Source organism: Leptosomus discolor, chromosome 16 (genome assembly GCF_034619465.1).
Source record: "Leptosomus discolor isolate bLepDis1 chromosome 16, bLepDis1.hap2, whole genome shotgun sequence".
Lineage (NCBI taxonomy): Eukaryota > Metazoa > Chordata > Aves > Leptosomiformes > Leptosomidae > Leptosomus > Leptosomus discolor.
Genome location: NC_141406.1, coordinates 9,478,733 through 9,505,255, shown reverse-complemented (window position 1 = coordinate 9,505,255; position 26,523 = coordinate 9,478,733). Strand labels below are relative to the sequence as shown.

The following is a 26,523-nucleotide window of genomic DNA, read 5'->3' as shown; positions in this document are numbered from 1 at the left end:
CTGGCACACACTGCTCAAGGGCAAAGTTTGAGAAACTTGTTTTACCAACACAGGGTCTCTTGGAGGACACGATATTCCCTTCTTTCACACCTCTGACCCCACTGTTCCCCACCCACTATTTCACTGCAAAAAGGCAATCAAGGAAGTGAAGGAATCAGTATGTAAATCATACCCACTCAGCAGGAGTTGATTTAACAAGGACACCGTTTCAATTTGCCATGCAGTTTGTTCTTAAGAGTTCTGTTAGAGACTATTGATAGCAACAAGTCTAATTAGTTTTTGTAAACAAATGTAACTGAAAAAATCGAACCGTGCAACCAGTATCCAAAAATATGAGGGGGAAAAAAAAAAGTCGTGAGAGAAATAACCACAAATTTGCTAACATATGCTTTAGGATTACATAATAAAAAAATCATACTCTGGTATTTCGGTTTTGTGTGAGGCTTAACTATTCTGCGATTTAGTGATGTGGTAAATGCTACTGTCTGTAATGAGAGGTTTCAGGTGAGGCCATTTATTATTTTGGTTGTTTTTTTAATTAAAAAAACTTAAGCAGGCACAACCATTTATGTTAATTTTTACAGGAGTGTAATTTTTTTTAACTTTTCTTCTATTTTAAATAATGATTTCACTTGCCTCAAGTCATTCACAGTAAAATGACCCTCAAGAAAAAATAATCCCTATGTAGAAAGTGAGGTAAAAAAATTGGTCTTTTGTAATCTCAGCATACCAGAACATATTTTATCACATTAACATTGGACCAAGGGAAAATATTTAAGGACATAGAGAATATCTGTAGATGGCTGTTGTCAACCAGGACTAATTGTCACAATACAGGTTTGTGATGGAAGGGAACTGTTTTGGTCTGTTCACAGCAGCCTTTTTCTGTAAGCAGAGCGTGGCTGCCCGTTTGTCTCCTCACACTGCTACGTTTTGGGTAAGAGGGGAAGGTGACACTGCTCCTTCTCCAAGCACTGCAAGCTGTCTGGGATGGCACAACCTCCTGCGCAGCGTGCGTGGGAAGGGACACCGCCAGCACGGAGCACGCAGACTCCTGGGAGAGCAGGCAGCAGACATAAACCCGTATCTCAGAGGCACTGGACAAAACCCCCCCACCAAAACCCAAAAGCTTTTCCTAGAAACACACTAGGACCTTAAGAAGTTTCTTGCAACTCAAGAAGCCACTATAGAACTGCTGGATGACAGCAGGCCTGAAGAACACAATCTTGGTGAAGCAAGGTTGATGTCAAACCCTTTATTCTGCCTTTTCCAGATCTGATTTTTTCCTACTACAGTTTGTTTCAATCTGTATTCTAATAAAGCCTCAAAGCCTTGAGGGTGGTTTTAGGATGCTCATTTAGAGGGAAAAGGTGCTCTGTCAGCTCACTATCACCTTGGACTGAGATAATTATGATAGCGATGGAGTCCTCATTAACAAGTTGCAAAAATTAATAAGTAATCCCTTTAATTACTGCTACTTTCTAGATAGTTGAAGGAAAGCCTATTGAGGGAGATTTCAAAGCACATTAAAGTGAAAATTCACGATATCAATTTGGCAGCAGGCCAATACATCAAATCAGACATATCTACTTCTCACTTCTCTGTTTAAATCCAGAGTCATTACACCAGCATAATATTGTGCTCTTCTTACCCTAGAAGTAGTCAAGTGCAGCACTCGGGTGCCAAAAGACTGCAAAATGGAGTTAGCTACGTGGCTTGTATGCTGCGAGGCTGGATGCTGCAGGGTGAAGATCTGAGCCACTGAAGAAATGCAATTATCACCCAGGAAATTCACTGCCTATCTGGTCTTATTGCTGTTATACGGCTGAAATTACTTAACAAGAAAGGGAAGGAAGGTCAGAAGTCCCTGCCATTTATTGGATGCTACTGACCAGTGCATGAGATATCATCAAGAGTCAATCAAAAAACCCTCAAATTAGAGTCTAGCTTTCTACAGCCATCCTTATTAACCTCAGAAGAGTCATGCTGTGAATAAACCTATCTTGCTGGTGGTAAAAAGAGCATAGTCTGCTCACTCCCAGACCAGATGCCCTTTGACAGAATATGTGTTCATTTTCCCACCTGCCACTTCTGTTCAGAGCAACCATGTGAAGTACAGAGTTAGAATGGAGCCTCCATCAGAGAAAGCAGAGGGATAACCACATGAGGATGTTCCTTGGGATGAACAATGTCATTGTCGAGGCAATGTCTATACACACTAAATCGAGACAATTTTTTTTTTTTTAACCTTTCACTGTAAGGCTATGGGGGACCGTATGTCAAAGACGCTCAAGCAAGCAAAGTGATTCTAAATATGAATGGACTGCCAACTCAGACTAACTTCCTTTTTTCCCCATATAAAAGAGGAAAAAAAACCCGCAAACCACCCAATTTTTTTTGAATTTATTTTTTAAATAAAACCTGTCTGTGTATTTCACACTCCTCATATCTAATGCGTACTCCGCAGAGTTTGAATGAACTGTAGGCACGGCTGAAACTTAGACTGACTGGGAAATGTGTTCATCTTGCAGTCTTTATTATACCTCTCCATATCCCAAAATACCCCCTAGCAACCTGGTTGGCTTTGTCTTATCTAATCAGAACCACTTTTTACGATGAGCTACAGGATCAATTTTCCCTGTGGTTTAAGATGAGCAGCATTTCCTGTACCAATATTGAAATGGTCTAAAATATTCTTTGTCTTTAGAATCTCAGTACCCAGAATTGAGTGTGCTCTGCATCGCAGCAGTCGCGTACTTGGGAAAGACTTTGTTATACAGAAGCCTGTCAAGGCAGAAACTACCATTTCTGCTTAGGCCTTAGCATTGGAAGATGCACTAACTCTACTCAACTATCTCCAATATTGAAACATTCAGTTGTGTGACAGCTCACCACAGCTGAACATGGCTCAGTGCAGGAAACTGGTATCTATACAATGATGAGACAAATGGAATATCATGGGCATAATTTTCATGTGCCTGTACTTTCTGCCAAGAGTTCCAACAGTCATAAAAACTTGAGCTCATCCTAAAATAAAATAAAATTCTAAAACAACACTCACGAACAACTATCTCAGTTCAGACCACAGTATATAGTAAAGTTTTAGTCCCTGCAAAAATAGATCAGAAATTAAGGTTCAGGAAACTACTATACAATTAATAACATCTCCCTCCAAAGACATCATATCATAGCTTTCTAGAGACAACATAAACATAAAATAAACATTAAAGCAAGTTGCTTATTACTGTAGTCTAGAAAGTAGGAACTGGCACACAGAGTCAATGAAACAGTGAGAATTGCACCTGCTGTGTTCAGATTTGATCTTAAGTGCCACCACCATACCAAAGGAGAAATAACCTCTGAATTTGCATTAGAACTGTGGGCATGATAGATCACGCCAAATCCATTCCCAGCACCAGCCAGCCAAAATCAAATGACAAAGTCCCCTTTATTGAGGAATGTCCAATCTCATTTATTAAAAAAAAAAAGTCTGTGCATGTCTTAATGGGCTGAGAGCCTTAGGTATCTACATACTCCCATTGCAAGCTGCAGAACAGAAACACAGTTTTATATCTCACATGGGGATGGACCTTCGCTCAGTTTTTCTCTTTTACCTGAGAAGAGCTGAAGGATCCACATAAACGACACTGAAGCTCAGTGCTCTATTAAATGGTCCTAGATCTAATCCTGATATCTATCTGCTGTGCCTATGATAACACAGGACAGTTTCCCCTTCCACATGCAGAAGTCTGAGCAGAATGGAAGATATGTCAAAGGTTATTTATCAAAGCCACCATATCTGATTTAAAAATAGTGAGCGGTGCTGCCTAAGGAAGGTGATCCTCCAGGAGCATCAGTAAATGCCAGCTTTTAATTGAAGGATTTGACTTCAGAAAATCCATTCTTGCTAATTTCCAGTGAAGTGAAAAAAGGCACAAAATAACAACAGGTAATTGTTTGTAGGAAACAGTTACACAGGTGGGTCTGGTAGCTTTCCACACTGTATTTAACCCCTCTCTCTCACTCTTGTAACAAGCAAGGAAATCTTTAATGATCCTTCATCCCTGCAGGTTAAGGTAAGCTGTAAGCTGACACAGAAATTGAGCTATACAGGAATCCCAAATACCTTAAATCTCCAGAATCCTTGTCGCCATAAGACAAACAGATCACAACAGAAACAGTTACCAAACCTCCAGGTTTGTTACAGAATCTCACCCACTGCTTCCTGCAAGTTAAGAAACCACCTTTTCATCCACTCAGCTCTAAGCAATCAGACCTGCTACCCAGTGTGCAACTCTCGAAAACCATAGCTCTACCAAGAGAAATGTTAAATATCTGCCCTCAAGCAACAGTTCAAGTAAAGCCTTTCATCTCCTCTTATTACATCTGTTTGCATAGCTGCAAGCGCCAGGAATCCAAACGTCGAGATCTTCCTTCTTTCTGCTTGATCTCAATGCCGAGGGAGTTCTCTCTCTCACAGCAGCAGTGCCTCCTCTTTCTCTCAGTGTGAAAAGAGAAGAGAGGAGGGCGGAGAAGGAGGCTGTTCACTGGGGCCCTTCTATCCCAGGATGCCATTTTATTAACTTCGCTTCTTTCACATACCGTATAATCAGCTCCACATCACAGCATTCAAGGCAGACTCTGAGGCAGCGAATATTTCCACTGATGTGGTATAAGTGCTCTCAGATGGTTCAAAACCTCCGTGTCCTATAACCACTCTAAGAAGCTTCCAGAACAACACATTCCACTTTTGCGGGTTTTGTCATCCATGTGTGTCCCGCCTTTTATTTTTAATTTATTTTACAACAAAAGGGTATTATGCAGTGCTGTAGAACCAACGGGCTTTACAGGTGACTGTACAAGACAAGCCACATGCAGAAGCAAGGCCGTTCAAGACCCCCAATATATTGCTTTGTTTCTGAGTTTCCTCTAGCCCTGGACTGTTTCCTATTGCTTTCTCAACAGTATTTGCAAACCTTTTTTCCTGAAAGGGATTAGATTAAAACTGCAGATCTAATGAACACATATAAAACTGACACTACTTTTCTGTAAAGCAAGTTTTGAAATCAGCTTAGACTGATGTAAAAACTTCTCTGGATATTCCGAACTGTTAGCTTACACTGACTTAGCTCGAGTCAAATTGATTAAGCTACATTGATGTAAACTCAGGCTAAGTGCATTCCAGAGCAGCCATAAAAGATCTTGTTCCTGTTTGAATAAAGAAATTTAAAATCTGATGTCATTGAAAAGATGTGATTGATCACAGTAAAAACTGATCTTGCGAATACATATAGGGAACAGCATTTTGTTCACGGAGCAGTAATGGTGGAATGGTTTTATTCTTCACTGGTAATGCAGGACAACACCATTCAAAGGTATGCAATATGCAAGGGAAATAGAGGAGTAAGAGGTATCAGAAAATAACATTTTATTACAGATAAACAGTAATCTTATTCCTACCTCAGCTTTCTTTAAATACTTGACTGACTTCTTTTGGTTTCAGTGGAACCATACGTATATTAAAATCACTGCTAATTTGCTTGTCAGAATTGAAAACTATGAAAACCAAACAAGACTGTAGTCAAATAGTGAGAAGCTTTCACACTAGTAGGATATATCAAGCATCAGTGATAACCTAACTGGTAAAAATGAGTTCCATGTTTATATTCATTTATATTCAGTAGGCTTGTACAACTAATCCAAATCTCAACTCAGTAGGGGTATTTTATGCCCTATGCTTGAGATGAAAAATGTCAGAAACTGAAAGCTAAACGTAACAGACAACTATGCTCACCCAGGCTGATTAGAAGAGGGGCTTTAAAAATGTTTATTTAATATATTAAAACACTTGCTGTCAACACCTTTCATGCTCTGTGCTTGAATATCCTTGATTAGGGTTTGTGCAGCTGTGGTTCTCATACTGAATTAATTTTGTAAATTGTGGTGAGATGATAGAAGTTTTCCAGCTGTGTAATCATTAATTAACTTGGCTGCATTTGAGTGGCTCCAACCCATGCTTGTCTGTGAAATACTCAACTTAGATAAAACATCACCTTTGCCTTCTGTTTGGTGTGTCTTACAGAATGAAAACTTTTTCCCTTTTTCTTTTTTTATTAAAAAAAAAAAAAAAAAAGGAAATCAAACATGTGGAAAGTGCTGCAGGATGATTTGGTAGAATAACTTTTTGCTTTTCCCATACTTTTATAATTCTCACACACAGGGGATGCTTTGGATTTTAACCGTTTGGGAAGAGTGACTTTCTTTTTTTTTATGCATTTATACAGTGCTAGTAACAAAATGGCTCTAGTGTGCGGCTGTCATTTAAAGTCTAAGGGCAGCTTTTAAGGCTTTTCCAGAAAATTCACATAGACAGGATACTGAAGACCTGTAGCAGAAAAGAGCCAGAAAAGATTTAACTGGTCACTACCGAACTTCAACTTCTTGGGTAGTAAATACTTCATCTACCGTTATTTGCACCTGAGAAGAGCTGCCCAGTGTCTAGTCTAGGGCCCACAGTTCAAAAGGCATCATCTACTAGCAATGTAGTTACATCTTACCAAAAGGAAAAGGACATGTTCCTTAATGGAAAAAAATCGGTCCGAGCTGGATGCTGAGAAGTGAGCTACTTTATCCCCCCAAATTTACAAGAGTTAGTCAGGAGAAGCTGGCACATCATACTTCCTTTCAAATAAATTCACAGTCACTTATACCCTCATCCATTTTCTTCTCCTGGAAGTCAAAGTATATTCTATGAAACAGGAGTCATGGAGGCAAACAAGTAGGTTAAGGATTTAAATTGCAAATTTAAATTACAGTCAGAACCATTTATTTCGTTGTTCTCCTCAATGCTAGCACGATGATAGATTAGATGTTGCAAAGGAAGGACCGGAAGGACTTAAATTTGCAACTTTCTGGTCAAAATTAGAATGGATCAAGAGACTGAACTTTCTCAGAGTGCCTTGACATCTCTAACTAGAGTCTTAAAAATCTCATTTACATCTAATGAAGCAACACTCTTATTACCTTATTCAAAGGCTGTTCCTGCTGCCTCTACTAGGAAAGTGTCAGTCAAATGTTCCATAATGATCCCGCCAAAGGTGGACACTTTGTCAGCAGGAATTACTGTCTATCTCTCTTTGCTCTAATAAGATATGGCTCTTCACCAGCTTGCAATTAAGCACAATAGGCAATATTTATATTTTGTAAGTCTTGTTATGCCTCCACGGTGATGTAAGAGCCAGGACTCCAAATCAATATAACTATGAATGAACTTCAGATAATTAAGTCTGTGATAAGGTCAGAGTTTATTTATGCATGACAACGTTCATTAATGTAGTTTTGATTCAGATGGTACTTCAGAAGAAACTAGAATTGCATTTCAGAAGAAGCTCAAGTCCTGGATTTAAATAATATCCAACTTGTATTTAATAAACAAGTAACATCACTATGAGCATGGAAAGAAGAAATGTCATTTTAAAACCTTTGGACATCTGTAAGAAAATAATAGTACACACAGGGACTGACCAAAAAAAAAAAAAAAAAAAAAAGTCTTCTATTTTAGAAAAGTATTAACTTGAGAGATATTCCTAATTCTCTTTGAAGTTGATGTTAAATATGTGCTTAACTTTTTGCCTACTTGGGGAATCACAGCAGGAGTTTCCTAAATCGCTTCTGCATAGGAGCCTATTGGACCAATAAACAGTTAATTTAGAGAGGTACTATTCCTAGAATAAGTCAAGTCATAATGAGAAGAGCTGCTCACTCACAAACTGTCTAAATTTGTTAATCTTCAGTGGATCTCTGTTAATAAAACAAATTATTATGATTCTTCTGTTTTCCTGGCATCTTCACACACTGAACAAGCTTGGAAAGGGCACCCGAAAAGACTGGAGTAAAGCCAGATGTTTCCCTTTGCAACTCAGGAATATACTGCCAAACTCAACTCAAATGCACCAAATGACTTTTTGTTTCTTCTGACAATTTTTAAAGTTAAAAGTTTCTCATTAATGATGGAATTTTAACCATTTACCTGAGATGACATTCCATGGCATGGATAAAGGATTGCTTTGTCATCTTCTTCGGCTCCCTGATCTAAGCAGTAGCCGCTAGCTTTGCTATTACGTACCTATAACCAGATCAGAAAAAAAATGGTTGTATTAGAAATGATTCTGTACGATGCAAGTCCAATCTAGCTAAATCCTAGCTGCACTACAGCTTTTGAAACAACTAGTATATAAAACTCTGAGGAACACAGGCTTATTCTCCAGATATGACAGGATGCCAATAGTGAATTTGCTCCAGGAAAAGATGTTATTTGGACAACCTGCTGTCTTTACAGACCTTGGGTCAGAGTTACATTGTCAGCACTTACTCAAGGATCAAAACCCCGTAAAATTCACTCTAAGAAACCCAGGCCAAATTTTGCTCCAAATTACCATTGTGTAAATATAAATTTTGACCCTATATGTTGAGAATGTGACTTCATCAAATGGCATAGGAACTACCCAGGACTGGTGTTGAATGCAGCATCCTTTTATTTGCTCCTATTGCTTGTATGAAAACAAAAAAGCATGTGAAAAAAATGTATTTGAATTGAGAATATTGTATATGGTTATGTAAAGAAGTGATGTAAAGCACATCATTGTGAAAGGATACAGCAATGATGAACAGTGTCAGAAGGCTTTCAATATAGTTAATGTGAGTTCAGAGAGCCAATGAAGTAAAAAAATTCATGTGCCTCCCCAGGCAAGAAGAATTTACGAGTCTATAAAATGGGCTGGAGCTCTTGTGAAATTTCAGGCCTGCCTTTCTCTTCAGGCTAGAAGTATTACACACATATTTTGGACACAGAAAAATTTTACAGGTATCTTAAATAAGAAGTGGTTTAGATGGATATTTTGAAACAGTCAACAGGTCAGTTTTGGTTTAGACTGAAGCATTTGCCTGGTCACCCCCATAATATAGAAATAGCTGCTGCATGAGGTGTCAGAAAAATCATTAAATAATCCTTCATATTATAGTGTACAAGCATAACAAGGAATCTGGTCGGCTAAGGGAGCTCACCAACAGTGAAATTTTAGGAGGTTTATTTTATGGCTTGGGTACTATAAAGGCTAAAGAAGATAAAGACGGCTTTATAAAACAGCTTTAAATAAAAATGTGAGCTGACTCACTAAGAAATGTATTTTTACTACTATTTCAATCTGTTTCACATCTACTCAATACATTTATTTTCCTTTAAACACACTAAAATCCAGACATCTTCTCCTCCAGGAAAATAACCAGAAGAGAAAGTATTTAATAACAAGCTTGATGTCATTTAGGATGAAGCCTCTATTTTTTCCATTATGGGCATGTAAGACTGAAAGGGAACTATGCCAGTTTATACTAGCTAAATAGCTTCTGTGGCTCCATTTTATTATAAATTTTAATGAATTGATACTTGCATCACTAAACTTCCTGTTTGACTCAAGAACCTTCTATGTGACAACTCAACAGAAACCAACTTCTTTTTAGAGCCCAGCTTGCCAACCGTCTGGTATAATTGACACAACATTGGCAGTTCTGCCGATGTTCTTCGCAGTTAACGGCCTTCTCAGAGCTGACAGTTACTAATAGCTCCTGTTGAATTTACTAAATGTCTTTCCTCAGTTACTGCCAGGGATAGTTATATTAGGATGCAAAGTGATATTATGCAATAAAACTTGCACTTTGTATCACTATCTGAAGTGCCTGACTTATTTTTATATGAAGTCAATCAAATGGAACAGAAAGGAATAATGTCCATTTAGTTGTCTTGTGCGAAAATATATTGCCTTTGGATTTAATTGTAGTTCAAGTAGACAATTAAAACAGAATCTGAAAAAACATTATGCAGCAGAAGAGCTCCTAGAGCTTCGCCCCAGTTCAGAGTCATAAGTGACAGCAGTCTTTATATTACAGGCACGTGATTAAAGAGTTACAGAAGGCGTGTCTGACTTCTTTAAAGATTGTGGTCAAGCATATGTGAGAGTTTTGATTGGTTGACAGAAGAGAAAGAAATTATCCAGACAGCTGAGGTGAACCGAAATGTCTACACGTTTCCAACAGGTTTGAGTTCAGCCTTTTATGAGGGCTAAGTAACCTATCCACTCAGCTATCTCCCAGCAGGTGTTCTGAGATACTGTACACAAGTGACAATGAAAATACAGAATCTGAGCACAACGCAGCAACATTGTTTTTCCTGTAATGATTTTTTCACAATGAGATAAAGACCTGCCAAATGGTAGCCTCACCTCATAACCTGAAAAATGACATGCTTTTTATTCTGAAAAAGGAGGACTGTGAAAATGCGTTAATAAAGTGAATGTAATCCTTCAAATAGTTTGGCAAAACCCAAAAAAGAGGTGGTTCTTTACCTAAAAGATTCAGCGAACTCAACTGTTTTCATTACCTGTAATTATTTTAGCTCTTTTGACTGCTGCTGTTTTCCTGATGACGGCTGTGGCATTGTATTTGGGAAAACAATTACCTCAAACTTATGTTCTCAGAGCTGCTCTATTTTAAAATGAAAACAAGGAGGTTGTGTATCATTGTTCGTGAGAATGATTTCATCTGAAATACTCCAATGACAGGGACAGTGCTTCTCAAAGCCACACTTAGTGTGGATTAAAAGTAGGGGAGGACATTGCTGCTGCTACTACTGTTCTGACTTGAAATTGCTCTGTACATCCTGATACCCACTACCAAGATGAAAGGACTGCTCTAATGCAGCCATGATGTATTTTCAAAGACGTACAGTACCTCTCCATAAGTGACTGTGTTATTATAAACCCTCATTTCAGGATAGACATTCTCCAAGTACCACTTAAAACTCCGGCACTGCAGTCGCTGTCGTAGAGCTATTCTTTCAGAAACGTCTCCAAAGTCAACTCCAGGGTTCTACAAAGCAGAAGAAGAACAAAGAGATCTCCTGCAATGAATTTACAGTTGTTTCTTTTACTGAAACTAAATTGGAGTTCATTTTGTATACCGAGCTGTATTTCCCTCTCTTCTTTTTCTTTTGTAAGTAGCAGCTCAAACAGCTGCTGTTGAGAGCAGACAATAAATATTAATGAAAGTCAGTGGAAAAAGCAGGATAATGAACAAGCAAAAAACAAACATAAATCAAAATAAGAATAATACAATAAGAATGTTGTTACTTACAGCAATTCTGAATGTTTGCAATCAAACCTGAACCCCTTTGCTTTCAGATTTGTTAGGAATTTAGGCAGTAATCCTGATCTAAGATACGGCAGCTCGATCATGGTTTACTCTAGTAACAGCCTTGGGTATGTACTAATGTAAATGAGATCAGAATAGACCTGTTACAACTTCAGAGCAGAGCTGCTCAAAAAGTCATTAAGCTCCACTAAATGGTTGCATAGACCAGCATTCAGTTTTTAGAGGAACTGGAGCTCATTTGCAGACTTGAGCCATAAAATGCAGTTAAACTCAAAATCTTCTTTATAATTCTACTTCAGAATTTAATTCATGTTTGAATACAAATCCCGTGAAAAACACAGGCTGGAAGAGTCAAATCAATATGATCGAACACAGCCATTTAAAAAATGCCAGGTTCTGAGTTGTGTCTGTTGATTTAAACAATTATAAATCATCACAGCCAGCAAGAGTTACCTCATCTGAAAACTTTTTCTGGCACTGTATGAATCAAATGGACTGAAACTGAGGAGTTTTGTGTAGATGTGTCATAAGTGCTTCGTACATTTCCTCCAGAAAGATTTCCGTACATTTTACAAATTATGTCTAATGCAGGGTTAAAAGACAGCAGCAAATCTTAGCTCAGTTTATTAGAATCCCCAACAGATGCTTAGTTTTCAGGAGAGAATACAAGTGTAATACTGAACAGGTTTTTCTGTTTGCCACAAGTCTGCTGTGCTCACTGCTGCTTGCTGATGCATACTTTGTCATGAGCTCTCTATCCAGCATCCATTCAAATGAATGTTAATTTACATACTACTTCAGGCTACATGGAAGGAGAGCAATTCTTGGAGGTACTCAGTACAATGAATCATTCAGTATAAGATTCCTTTATCACTAAAATTGTCGAGGAATGGATCATAAGAGGGGCTTAACAAATATTTAGTTAACTAAAATAAAGCTATGCTGACCTGCTGCTGAAGGTTATGGGAATATGATCTTGTAGATATGCCCAAAGATCATCTGCTAATCTAGATATACATTATGCACAAATATTCAATAACTTGAAAGGGACCAAGTTGTGCAAAAGATGGTGAGAGTTACGAAAGGGTCAACTTGGATGCGTTTTGGGAGAAAATATGTATTTTACTTGCCTCCTTTCTGCCCTATTCTAAAATGAGGCAGCACGATGCCCTGTTTGCAGTGCCATTTCTGCAGAGCACAAGAGCAGCACATTAGGCAGCTGTGAAAATGCTGTACTTACTTGTCTGCTAGCTGCAGTCATCATGTGCAGGTTACAGTGTGACGATAAAAGAATGAGGTGTCCATAGAATTTAGTATGTGGACGTAGTCTTTTTAACTGGGCAGTAAGGTTTCGAGTTCTCCTGCAGAAGGTTTTTGTTATGGCTTATAATAGTACAGTACTTCTTTGTCATCTAGATTGAATACCACACTGGAATGACTCTGTGAACACTAGCACTACTTTCCTTTTCCTGTGAACTGATGGTGTTACTTTTATGACGCACATTTTATCAATCAATTTATTTTATGGAAAGAAAATTTTAATGTTCAGTATTTCTGATGATTTTATGTCTCTTAATGTAGTTGTGTCTAGTGGTTTGTTTGGGTTTTTTTAAAAGCACTGCTGTACAGCTCAGTGCAGAAAACTACATCAATAAGTAATCTCAGAGAGATTAAAGGAAATAAAGTTTTGGTGTAAATGCTTATTTAAATATCTTGTCTCTTCTCAGAATTCATTTACAGACAGCATCAAGCAAACAAATATACCAAGGTTACTTTTTCGTCTCCTATTAAAACTGACCATTTTACCAAATGGATGCAAACAGGGCCAAAATACCCCTAAAAACTTAGATGGACACTGCTTTGTCTTCCTCCTACTATCACGGAAATCTCAGTGGGCAAGTAGTTGTGCAGTAATGCCTTTTATTAAGGCAAAATAATTCCTTGCAATTACCTCTCATGCCAAAAGAAGTCACCAAAACACATCTTCACAGAGACCTTGCACGGTGTCCAATGCTGAACAGCAGTAAGTGAAATTTGGACACGTGTGAACATATTCTGACATCACATGGCAAAGAATGAAACATTGCTCCTTTAGGTGTATTTTCAAAACTACAACAGGAATTAACAAAAATGGGTTTTGATGTACCAAAGTACAAGTAGACATTTAGGACATGGACTAAATCTGATGCAGTCTTTGACAAGACTCTCATGACTTTGATGAGCTCTAGATCATTACTGAATATTCACAAAGACGCTGCTGGGCTGGCGTATTTTCCTGTTCTGATAGGAACACCTCTGTTTCCATTTACTTCAATCAGCTCTGGACAAACCCCTCATATAAAGGTTAACTAAATCATCATTACTTCCAGATCAGAGTATGCTTCCCCTCAGCTGCACTCCCTGTGCCCCTTCACATGAATAATTTGGATGCAAATACCACTAAAGAATACAGCAGCAGTCAGCTTCCACCTGACTGGGATATAACATATACCTCGTCTCTCCAAGAATTATGCTCAGTGGAGATGTAGCATGTGATATACTTACAGAATAAAGTGATAAACTGAACCCACAGTTTATCTAATATTTATATTACATGGATTCCTACAGGCTCCCACATGCCATCTACAATTCGTATGCACAGTAAGAAACAGAATGCGTCCACATTGCAACCCTCAGCCTGTAGACAATAAAGCTAGTTAATGTGTGATTCTTTTATCGCATACTTTGTTTTTTATGCTGGTGAGGTCTACTGAGTCTCACAATGAATGATGATATTTATTTACGGACATTTCTCCAGTCCTCACCACTGTAGCATATGAACACCTCAGAGTTTAATGGCATCCCAAATTAATGACTTCTGAGGAAGCACATAAACCTGAAACATCGTGCTCTAGTTAAATTATAAATCTGTGTCACCACTCCTGAGCGTACAATGAAACTTACACTGAGGAAGGAAGTTTATATGGCAGAACTCTCCGTATTAAGCATGCATCAGCGTGAAAACACTCTTCCCCCTAAGCCTAGCCCACTTTATACAGTAACACCGTTCACCTCAAAGAGCTAACTGGGAACAGCCAGCCACATTTCTGCCTCTGTTCAGGAGAGAGCATGACCTGTACTTACTGCCATGGGGATGTTCCACGCCATGTAAACATGCGACTTGAAGTCATCCATCCAGACCTCAGCGGCCCGCAGGGCGTTGCGCTTTGCATAGTAATCAATGTCGTTGTTGTAGGGTTTCTTTGTGCGTTCAATATGGGCCACACGAGAGCAGGGTAACACCTCCATGCTTCCTCCGCACTGCCAGACCTGGGAGAGTTGGAGGAAAAACAATTACATGATTTTTTTGTTCTGTTTTTGTTTTCTTTTTAAGGCAATACAACTGCTTCTTTTCAGATGCTGTATGTAGGGTGTTCCCTACTTAGAGATGCGTACTATCAAAGGGTTCAGAACGACCGCCCGATTTACCTGCTCCGGGGGTGAAACCCCTCTCTCTGCACATTGACTATAGATGACTCCGAGGTGAATGCAGCTGGCTGTGTTAGGTATGTAAGTTTAGATGCCATAAATACCCAAGTCCTTCCCCATAATGTCACTATTCTTGGAACCATTAGGCAGAAGTCAAATTATAAGGGGGTAACCTCTACCATAGGGACTAATTTAGCCTAGTGCTCATTACTGAAACTTCAGGAAAAATCAATTATGTCCTCTGGTTTAGTTTGGCACCTATATGTGAGGGTTACTGTATCAGCTCTTCAAATCAACTAACAAAATTTTAATAGTTTAAATGTGACTGAAGAATCTGATACACGTTTAGCACACATATGCATCTCATATGACCTATTCCACGCCAGAGCCTTTTATGTGGGGATTTGAACATTACATTTGGGAAATAGAAGGAAACAAATTACTCACATGCACAATACCAACAGGAAAAAAAAACAACACATGGAAACACACTTATTTTCTCATTACGGAAACTTAGACTTTGATTGTGAGTCAGTCAATTATTTCTCTTTCTCTAATGTAGCCCCTGCAGGCTTTGCTGATTTTCAGCACAGCAATTCTCCCTTTACAAACACGCTTTGCCCTACCTTCACCAGTAAGAAACAAGCACTGACTTACCTGGTCAGTACAGGACATCCCATGGAAATTTTACCCAAGAATAAAGACACGAGTCCCAGCGCAGGATGTCTTGGTGAATCTGGCCATTAACCAAAATGTGCATTTATTTAGCAACGAGGCTTACTGCCACACTTGGCAGAGGATGTGAGCACAGCAGATGCATTTCTCACCTCTCAGCTGCTTACCTGCCAGGCAGTGAGGAAAGAAGAAACCTCTGGTGCAACTATCCTGTATAGCTTTACCTGCAGCCTGGTCACATAAGAAGCAATCAATGACCTCTTATCTCTCTATCCCAAGTTGATGAAGATGGATAAAAGGGGCTGAGTGAAGACTGTATCACCCACCCTTCCCAGATGCCACCATACACATACTATGCAATTTTCTCCTTTTGATTGTTTACTGTCTGAATTCTGTGGTGGGAAACAAAGAAGACTTGTCTCTTTGAATCAGCAAGATTTGGAGTGATGCACAATGAGTGAAGCTTGTGCATTTCAGTTCCCTCAGGTCTGCATCTAGTACTATAGTCTAGCTGAAATGAAAGCTATTAAAGTATAAGGAATAATCCATAGCTTTCCAAATTTGCCTTTTACTGAGCATAAGAGCTCATTTCCAGACAAGATGTGCTCCAGAACAATAGTGGGGCAGTTCTCCACCTAGCCTGCTTTCTCAGGGACAAAGACAAATTGCTTGGGAAGTGGCAGATAAAATCTCTTCTTCTAGATGGTGTGTTTTGGGGTTTTTTTTTGTTTTGTTTTGGTTGGTTGGGTTTTTTAAATACTTTGTTAGGTAATATTTATTTCCTACTTTCCAAACAGTTCTGTAGTAAATCACTAGCCACTAGAATTTACATTTGATAAATGAATTACACTGAAAAACACACTGCTCATAAATTTGGACCGATATATGCTGAGGGTTTCCACTGCAAAGGGGAAGTGCTACAAAAAAGAAAGGAATTAATTGATTTTCATGATCAGAAGAAAGCAGTACACTTTAGTATATTGCTATTTGCCAAACCCATCCTGGAAGTCAGCTATTTAATGCACGGCACATTTTTCTTTCTTTTGATATGGCTAATGACCTTGCAATTTTTATTTATATATTTTGGTAGCAAGGCCAAATACATTATCTGAGTGACAGATTTATTTCCTTCAAATACCAGTGCTCATGCAAACCTGAAATGGAAAAGCTACTAAACTGCAACATTAAAGGAAACTGTTAAGCTCATCTGTAAATTCAACACAAACAGTTATTTATCAGTGATAAATTATCCCCAGATGAAATCCACGGGGAACTCAGACACCTGGCTTTGAAGAAAACAGCAAAAAAAAAGGTGGCAGCAGCCTCGGCCAGATGATGCTCACCCTGTCAGCCAGGATCTTCAGTGCTCAGCAGTCAGCTTGAATTTGCACTGTGATGTGACCGCCCCATCTGCAGTCGTCTAGACTGCTTTACATTTACATTCAGTCACTTCTTTCCCCTACCCTTCAGCTCCATTTTGCTCTGTAAAGAGACAAAATCTGCTGAAGAGGGATAAGGAAGGAAGAAAACAGCCAGGAAATATGCAAGGAAATTTTGCTTCCTACGAAGATGCTGATTTACCCCTTGTGACTTGCTTTTTCTTGGAACACGTAACTGTTAACACCAGTGGAGGATGTTTACCAGGATAAGGATGGGATTTCTAATCCCAGAGAAAGAGAACTGGGTGTATGGTGTATGGGGTGAGGAGGCAGTTAGATACTTGTGTATCACCAGGTGTACATCATTGCGCTACTAATTTTCCATATCCCAGACAAATGCCACAGCTGCTTGAATATAGGTAATTTCTTTTCAGGCCAGACAAGGTCTCCTGTTTCACTTCATAAGGATTAGTTGCTGTTCAATGGAGCACAGACACAACTCTCTATCCCCACACTCTTTCAGTGCGCTGTTAAGCACACATTGAAGCTCTTGTCCTCTCCCTCTCCAGCCCAATGATTACTTAAACTTACACAAAGTGAAAGAGTTTCAGTAATACAACCAAACATGAGCACCCAAAACTGGACAAGATCCCAGTAGCTAAGAGCAGTCATGTGATATTTAGATGAAAACTCAAGACTTGTGTCTGAATCAAGAGGATTGGGAGGTTTAGCAGCACCTTCTCCCTGCTGGATGCAGAACTGAAAGACAAGCGTGATTCAGAAAACCGTTGCCTGTCTGCCTCTAAGTACAAGAAGTCTCTGAAATACAACGAAGGATGAAAGAATGAGGAAAGTTTTATTGCATGAAACAGATAAGAGAGAAGTGAGTCAGTGGTTGCCCCTGAAACTGGTTGATTCTCCTCCTCTTTTCATCCTTAAAACTGTATTTAGTGACCCGTTTTAACAGTAGTAAACAACCCATATCTTTCCACACCGTACTATGAATTTATGCCAGAAAAATAATTACACACATCTAGATAGCGTTTATCAAGTGGAGTTCTTAAACTGCCTTACTGTGGGAAACAAACTATTTCTACCTGTGAGCATAAAATAATGTCCAAATCCCTCCAGATAAACACATTTCAGAGGAGAGGAAACCAACTTCCATATGACTCATCTTCTGGGATAACAACACATTTTCAACCCAAGTTATTCCTCTCATACCGAGTTGCCAACATCAAATGTGTGTTTCAAGGTTCATTTACTCAGAACGCGAAAATGGAACAGTATCTCTGAGCTACCCCCTACAGGGATGCCCATCACTGAAAAGCACACTCGGCCTTTTTCCCCATGGGGAGGCGAATCCCCAACAGCAAACTTTGTTTCTGGCATCACAGCATGCACTCATCAAACCTGTGTTGTGGGGCAACAGCACAGCTCCACTGAAGGTAAAGTAGGTACAGGCTCAAAAATGCCCTGGGCTGGGCACAGAAGTAGCTCCAGCTGATCAGCAGCAGAGAAGCAAATAGGCTTCAGCTTTGTGTGCTCCATGACTCCGTGAAGGCCCTACAGCCCAGGGACTTGGCTTTGCCTCCACAAGCATCACACTGTGCAACATTTTAAGACATGATCAAGTAATTCCAAGAGACACTCAATTTATTTGCTAATTGCAGTTAATTTCTAATTTCAGTATTGCTCTTTAGGCTGCTATAAACAAAACTGATAGCAATATAAACGTTACCATAGCCGTGTTACCTTAGCATTTTTACTGCTAATTATCTCAATCAACTTTTCTATAAACAGACATATTAAGTATTAAGAAGTACCCACATCAGGGGTAAATTAAAACAGAATGATAATGTTCATGGTTTGCACTACAATGATCTACTGGCACTAATTATTAGCTATTCCTGTACACCTGAGATACGGCTGTCCTACAGAAAAGTGCTTACCATTTATTATACAGTAGTCAATCTGACATCAGACTTTATGCATCAAAGAAAAACTGAGATGAGACAGTGTCTTGTCTACCGTGACCTGAACTGTCCCTCACCAAAGTTCTCCGAATGCAGGTTGGGTATGTGATTTAGAAATGCTAATAAATCACTATGCTTTAACTCTTGCAAAACAAGAAGAAATTTTCTGAGGCAATACATTTTCCTATAAGTAGTTGTTGCTGAAGGTCAAAATCACATTTCTAAAAGAATTTAAAAAAAAATATTAGTTTCCTAAAAATAATCCAGAAAAGATCCAGAAAACAACTGTCTTTTTTAATTGCATTAGTAGGAAGTACATTTTCAAAAAGATAAAACAACACTTCTGACCAAAATCTCAGTATTTCAGGAATGAGGAAAGGAGGCGAAACAAAATGAAATGTAAAATTCCATCAAACCAATTGGCCCGTTTTGTGAAAAAACGGTTTCTTATCCAAAAAAAAAAAACAACCAATCAAACAACCCCCAAAAATACCCAACCCAAAAAAACCCCAAACCAACCCAAAAAAGCAAACCACCAAAAAACTCAGTCAAACAAGCCTGGTCACTGTTGAAGCAGGATGTAGAGCTGGCTAGACCGCTGGGCTAATCCATTCCTAACTCATGGCAATATATATAGAGAGGAGATAGCTGACATGGTCTCCAGTTCTGCAGGTAAGACCTATTTCCAATAGCGTTATGCCCTGCTGATCGAATGAGAGAGCTCAAAACACACCATGGGATTTAATATTCAGGTGAGCCATTTGCAACAGGGTAGCTGCAGCTCCCGAGGTGCTCATGCTGACTAACTACAGGGAGGGCTCTTCACTCTCCACAGACTTAGCGCTCTAAATTGAACAAGCACCCCATGTTACGTTCAGTTATCCTGTTTTTTGAAACTACGTGTTTACTGACTAATGGGTGAAATGATTCATGCCAAAAATGGCAATGAAATGCCAGTATTTTGTGGCCATTCTTCTGCATTCTTTTAGGAATGTCAGGAGAAGGAGGTGCCTGCAGTCTACATGTAACTAATACTAGAGATTATTCATTGTTTCAGTCAAAAAACCCCAAACACAGCTTCACAAGTTAACGTATGACATTATTTTGTACACTAAGCCAACTGTATGGGGTTCTTTAATTTGATACGAATGATCTCAGTAAAAGCAAAATCAGTAAGTAAAGATAAAAATGGCATTGGTATGAAGGCATAGTTGAGGACACAGTTAACTCTCTTAACTTAGAAAACTTGAGACTGGAAAGAAAGATCATGATCTTCTGCCTGAGGCAGCGCTTCAGAGGTGGATGCTCAGACCATCCTGAAATGAAACCCTGACGCTAGAACCAGACTCTGATATTTGACAAAACCAGTTCTGAACTCCACCTGAGCAGCACTTCATAGAAGCAGCCTTGCAGAGTTCAGACTTTCTTTTCTGTGTGAAGGCAACAGAGGAGATGGAGGAGTTTTTAAAGCAGCTCAGATACCCCTGTTTTACAATATCCCAGTGTGGGATTTCTTAAAAGTCAGGGATCTCAGGTTTTCTTCAATTTTCAAAGCAAAGCCTACCAAAGACGGATGTCTTCTAGACTACCCACACACACCTACAGCAGGACTGGAAAAGATTTTCCTATCATGAAAGAACTTCAACATGTTTCAGAAATTTTGCTGACCTAAATTGTCAAGATTAACATCAATCTTAAATGTTTTCACTAGTTGAAACGTAGGTTCTTTGTCACTTGTATCTTCCTCCTCCCCAAAAACTATCCCCAAAATGTTTTTCTTAAACTAAACCAGTGATGATTTTCAGAAGATCTGTTTGGTGTTAAAAGCTTTTTTAATATAAGCGTATTTCAATCTGAAAATTCAGTTTCAACTGAAAACCCCAAACCTTTGTTGCAAAAATAGCAAACGACAATCTTTTGACAACATTAAGAAAAGGTATTTGTTCTCATACGGAAATTTTGCCAAAGCACAGCATTTTCCATAAAAGTATTTTTGTTTTAATTTATCAGCTGGAAAAGCCTCAAAAACCTGCCCATCAAACTTTAAGGCAGCCAGTGGGCTCACAGCCCTTCTCAGAGTGCACGTGGCCTGGAGAAAAAGATGCCTTAAATCACTGCGACAGACCATCCAAATGACGGGATCTGACAGTGAGATTAAATTGTGGTTCCTCAAGGTGAAAAAAGTCTAAGTACTTTCTGTCAAAAGTTGCAATACCCAAAGGGCAGGAGGACATGCAACCAGGCAGTAAATTCACAACAGCAGCCACCACTGGGCCCTTCTCAGCTCCTTTAACACCACTGTGTAAAATGAAATCCGTGTGACCAGCAAAGTTACAGGAAAACTCCTACTCTGATGAAGTCAAAAATACCTCTTAACATTAAAAACACGCATAGTTTCAGCCTCTCTCTCCAGTCAGACACTGACCAACAAGGCCTAAATCAGAAGGAATTGTTCAAAGTAAATTTGAAACATGACGAGATCCTTTCCCATCTGAAACACAGGAGCTCTCTAGTTATCCTCCAGCCCTTAATGGATGTGGCAACTCTTCTAGTGCCCGTTCTAGAAACAAAAAATTAGCATAAATATAGCACACTTATGGTTCTTGCGTCTCTGATATTGACAATTTACATAGTTCATTGAAAACTGATTTTTCAAAGTAATTTATAGCCTGACATTTTTTTCTAATGGGGTTTTATGGATATTCTTTCTCCCACATACTCTCAGAGCTGACTAGAGTCACATTTAATCAGATAAAGTGCTCTCTTTCCATGTTTCACTTCACATAGGAAGCTATTAGAAACTAGGGAGCTGTCATAATTGAACACATCATATGGAAAAATTAATCATGTGGTCTCATTTTGTTTATCAAGTACATTTTTATCATCATCTTTAAAGGCAGCCATAATTATGGTTTAAAAAAGTCCCAACTCTTATTTCTCAAAATAGCCTGTCCTGTTTAATGGTACACTTACAGAGAAAAAAAATCTTTCCAGGCTGGGACAAAACATCTTACATCAGAGAGACTTTTAGCTGCCAAGAAAAGAATTGAAAAAAGGAAAAAAAATCACATCTCAAGATCCACAGATCATATGTGTTGTCAAAGATTTCAGGATAAACTTCTGACCGATGCTTGCAAATTATGGGACCCAAAAGGGTCCTTGCTTGACTGATCATGACATTGCCTCTATCACAATCCCTGCCTTTTCGGTTTCAACTCCTGCTAACACCAAGTTATAGCTAATCTGCTAATAGCAGATATCTAGGGAATGTGACAAAATCTCACACATAAAAGCTAATTCTGTCGCTAGGGTAGCCTTGTTAACGTAGGTGTGTAAATACCTAGCCCTCACTGCTCTTTCCGCATGGTAAGGCTGGGAACATGCAGCAGTGTTCATGGACTATTGATTTTGGAGGGCTGAATTTCACTTGGTGCTCTCCTCATGTTCTTTCTCCTGGCTCATGCAGCATGGAGGGAACGATAGAGCAGACACAGGCATATGAGTTTTAGTATATGTTTGGCACTAACGTTTTCTCTTTACGATTATTATTAACATTTCAGTTGCCCGTTGATGAAAGTTTGGAAGCTAGCTGCTTTTTCCAAAACTACTACAATAGAGTTCAAGGGTATGTTGTTAGATCCTCTTGCAGAGTCATCTAATGTAAAGTTTCATGGCAGATTCAAAATGGCACCTTTTCTTTGTAGGGAAGTAAAACAATTATTTCTACATGCTTGATTAGCCTTTTAGATTTTTTAGAATTGATTGGAGTTTGTTCCTTTGGGGTTTTCTAATATTTACAGATTAATTGCTTTCAGAGAAAAAAGGCACTGGGACCATAACCTTCTTGAAATGAGACACTCAATTGATACACATTTTTTGAGTTTCTCTGGTGGCTTTTCAGTAGCAAATTTAGAGGTTGTCCTTCACATAATTTTTAGAGGTTACAGAACCTCAATCCAGCTAAGACCTCAGATGTGACAACAGAGAGAAGATAAAACCCTTCTGTTAACCCTCTTACAGAAGAAAATAGATAAGCATGAAGAATTTGAAACATGTTCTAGAGAAACTCATACTCAGCAGCTGCTATCTTGCTGTAAAGATAAACTTTGCATGTAAAGAACTAAGTCTGATAAATTAATAGACTAGCTGCTATGGGAGGGAGAAGATAGGATTCAAAGTGATATTAAAAATGTCCTATATACTTTAACCACTAATCTGATCTCCATAAACCCGTATTTTGCACAATTTTTACAAAGCATATCGCACCTTTCAAAAAAGCATGTCTAGGGAAGAAGCTGATGATTTTGTGTGTGGAGCAGAATTCCATTCTGCAAGGAAAATTCCATTCTCTCTGAAACATCTTGGTGATGGGGGATGGAAGTTGCAAAAAACTTTCAGAGAAACAAGAGCAGACTGTTGCCGCATAGGCTAGCTGCACTGTGCAACACTGCACAGGCCATGCTTTACATATGGATTTCAAATCTGCCTTAAGTAGGATGGCAGAGACTAAAATATCACTCCAAACTAAGGCATTTCAGGAATTCTTGTTTGCTGCCAGGAAAGTTCATCTGTAACTGCAGTGATACTGGTCAAAGACCACCTCCTCTGGTAAGACTGTTCCCTGAGGAGCTGGTGAGAAGGCTTCACAGCCAAGCAGGGCATAGCAGGAGTTAAGCACAAGGATGAAATGATTGCAAAATGCAGCCAAGGTCTGCACTCAGAGAAATGTTAGGAGAGCTTACGCAGATACCAGACTTCCATGACTGGGCTGGACCCTGCTCCTCATTCCCAGTGCAGAGTTCCTAGGACTCACATGGCTGCAAAACAGAGCCTGCTTCTGGCAGTCATGACATCTACCCTTCCTGGCGTGAGTTCCCTGGATACCTGCCTGCTCTGGGGTAGCTGCCTGAGAAGGGCACCAGGAGAATTATCCAGAGACTCCACCAAGCCTGACTGATCCATCTGCAGCAATGTACCATGTGCCATGCAGGGGACAGTGACTCACCCCTCTGCTGAAGGCATGATGTCAGCATGCCCATCAGGTGGAAAAGGATGGGGGAGATGATCTCTTAGTCCCAGAAAGCTCTTAGGGAACAGAATTTTGGGAGACGGCAACTTTGCAGGTAATAACAAAGCAGGCAACCTGCAAAGTTGGTGTATAGCAAACATTCGTACATTCTGTATTGCTGACCTTCGGTGCAGATAAACACTGTTTACCTACCATCAACCTCATTGACATAATTGCTTAGGGATGGCATTAGGGCCTGAGAGGAGAGGAAGTATCAAGGAATGGGAAGAGGGAGAAAGGACAGCCTATCTATGGGTAAGTTTTTAATTTTCAAAGACTTGCTTAGCAAATGTATGAACGTTGGCACCCCAAGACCTCCAGCAGACGCTAACAGCTCCTATCACGTAAATGACAGGCATAGAAAAGAGATTGCTTTAAGGCATACCCTTAAACTTCATAGACTAGAGCTAACCTCTACTTTCTCTGAATTCTCCTCAGGTCTGAAAGAGGCTGCAGATATCTTCTTCTGGTCTAATACCAGATATGTTGGGTTTTTTCAAGCGCCAATCATTTTTCCTTGTATATGCAATTTGGTATCTCTAATTTAGTTTGGTAATTGTCCCTGGCAGATGCTTCTCATAACATATTCTTTAAGAATGCATTTGATGAGAATAATTTTCTGCCTTCTTACAAATTTACTCGACTTTTTTCCAAATCAGTAGAACCGCTGTCAGTCATTTCTGCAAATCTGTCAGCACAGACATTGTTTGTACTGTAACTGTTAAAATTCAACAAATTTGCCTTGGAAAAATACAATCCACATGGGATACACGAAAACGGCATTGAAGACCAGCCCGTCATCCTTGTTCCTCACTTCTCATTCATGTGATTGCTTTAGGTTGTTTCTTCTCACTTATCCCAGAAGACCATAGAGAAAAATCTCCCTTTAATTTCAAGTGTCAGCAAGGGATAAAGACATATGTACATTAAGCTTATATCAGAAAATCTGCAGCTGAGCTCCTGCAACATTTACATTCTTCGGAAAACATCTGTTTTGACAGACTCTGGCTTTACTAACCTGCACCAAACCACCAAATAATGCTGACTAGTCAATTGAGAAGCTTCTCCTGAAACACAAGAGCCAGTATACTAGCTACCATAGTCCAGTGCTCACCTGGTTGCTACTTAAAAGAGGCTCAAGACTAGATCAGGTGAACATAGCAGCAGCCCAAACCAGGCTGAAGCACACTGTTGGATGCCAGGAAAAGATTAACAAGAATACTGAAGGTAACAGTAGGGATGCCTTACTTGACATGTGTAGGTGTTCACATGATATTTCCATAAGTTTCTTGAAGAGTACAAAACTAACTCATAGAGAACAGAACTGGAGCACTTTCTAAAAAACATCACTTATAAAATTACTAAATTGACCACACTTGTCATTGCTGTCTCAGTTTCCACTAATATATGTCAAAATTAGTATATTCCTCAATCATTCAGCTACTCGATCTCTGCCTGAACAAACGGAGAGGTGTTCAATCTATCAACCATGCTGACAGTTGTAGCATGACTTTCTAAACCTTTGACTTCCTATTGGAAAATCTTACCTAAAAACTGTAACTGGCACTTAGGCATTGTATGCCTTTGGCCCATTAGTAGTTTCATTACATTGAGGTTTACAAGGCTCTGTATTAACAAAGATCAGTCCCCCAGATAACGTGGCAGGGTGCTGTGCTTTTGATCTGAGGTCAATTCTACCCTCACTCTAGCCAGGGCTGTCACCTATGGATGCTGTTCATAAACTGACAGCTCCTTCAGAAATCAACTTTCCTTCAAGAAACTCATCTCCACAGTGGGGAAAAAAAGTGCTGAGTACAGAGATCATTAAATCCCATCACATGAACTAGTTTAAACTCGTCTCTGAGATAGAGCTAAAGCCAAAGATTGTAGTATTTAGATGGGGTCTGTACGTACCTAGTTTAGGTTCATGTTTGGGTTTTGGATCTGTGGTCAAATGAGGACAGTCTTTGAGCTTTTGAGGGGAAGAGTTGTTTTATGTTTCAAACCCCTTCCCATTTTAATTTGGTATCTTAGGTGAACAGGGATTATTTCCTCAGACCTCCAAACCAGAAGCAAAATTAAAGCCTTTGCTAAAGCCAGGTCCTAGAACTGAACACCCAAACTTGAAACCTCTGGGATTGGTGTATTCATAAAACCAAATTTTAAATTTAAACTTTTTGAACTCAGAAGGAAAACAAGAAGAAAAAATTATACAGCAAGTTTGCATCATATACATCAGTGCAGGTGGCAGCGGAATTACAGAATCACAGAATGGCTGAAGTTGGAAGGGAACTCCGGAGGTCATCTGGTCCAACCTCCCCTGCTCAAGCAGGGCCACCTAAAGCCAATTGCCCAGGACATTTCCCAGCAGCTTGTAAATATCTCCAACAATGTAGACTCCACAACTTCTCTGGGCAACCTCTCAATGTTGTCTCAACAGTCTGATTTCAGTTGACTTTCTTCAAAATGGCAAATGAAGTGGTTTTCACACTATTTAGGGTGCCTATCCTAGTACGTCTGGGACATAAACTACTTCTAACTTTGCAGAAAGAGCTGACAGCAAGCGTGTAACTTAAAGGCACCTTTTCTAACAGGCAGGCAAACACATTAGCCTAAAATTAGGCAGAACCTCTAATAGCATCTCCCTTCAATTGTTACCTGAGCTATGCCAGAATGAAAATAAAAGGCAAAAGTTGTTAAACTTTTTTTTTTCACCCCAAAGCGAGTTCTCAGCTTTCTTGTGTAATACCATTAG

The 26,523-nt window shown here is 39.3% G+C and overlaps 1 protein-coding gene across 1 annotated transcript in view; it reads right to left on the bottom strand.

Moving 5' to 3' along the window:
* The window catches only part of GALNT9 (polypeptide N-acetylgalactosaminyltransferase 9), a 153,018-nt gene that overhangs the window by 1,175 nt on the left and 125,320 nt on the right, over nucleotides 1-26,523 (bottom strand). Inside the window, exons 7-9 of the mRNA XM_086474153.1 lie at nucleotides 14,326-14,511; nucleotides 10,783-10,920; nucleotides 8,030-8,125 (exon numbers count right to left, since the gene is read on the bottom strand). Of these exons, the coding sequence (XP_086330279.1) occupies nucleotides 8,030-8,125; nucleotides 10,783-10,920; nucleotides 14,326-14,511 (420 nt within the window). The remainder of the gene's footprint in view (nucleotides 1-8,029; nucleotides 8,126-10,782; nucleotides 10,921-14,325; nucleotides 14,512-26,523) is intronic.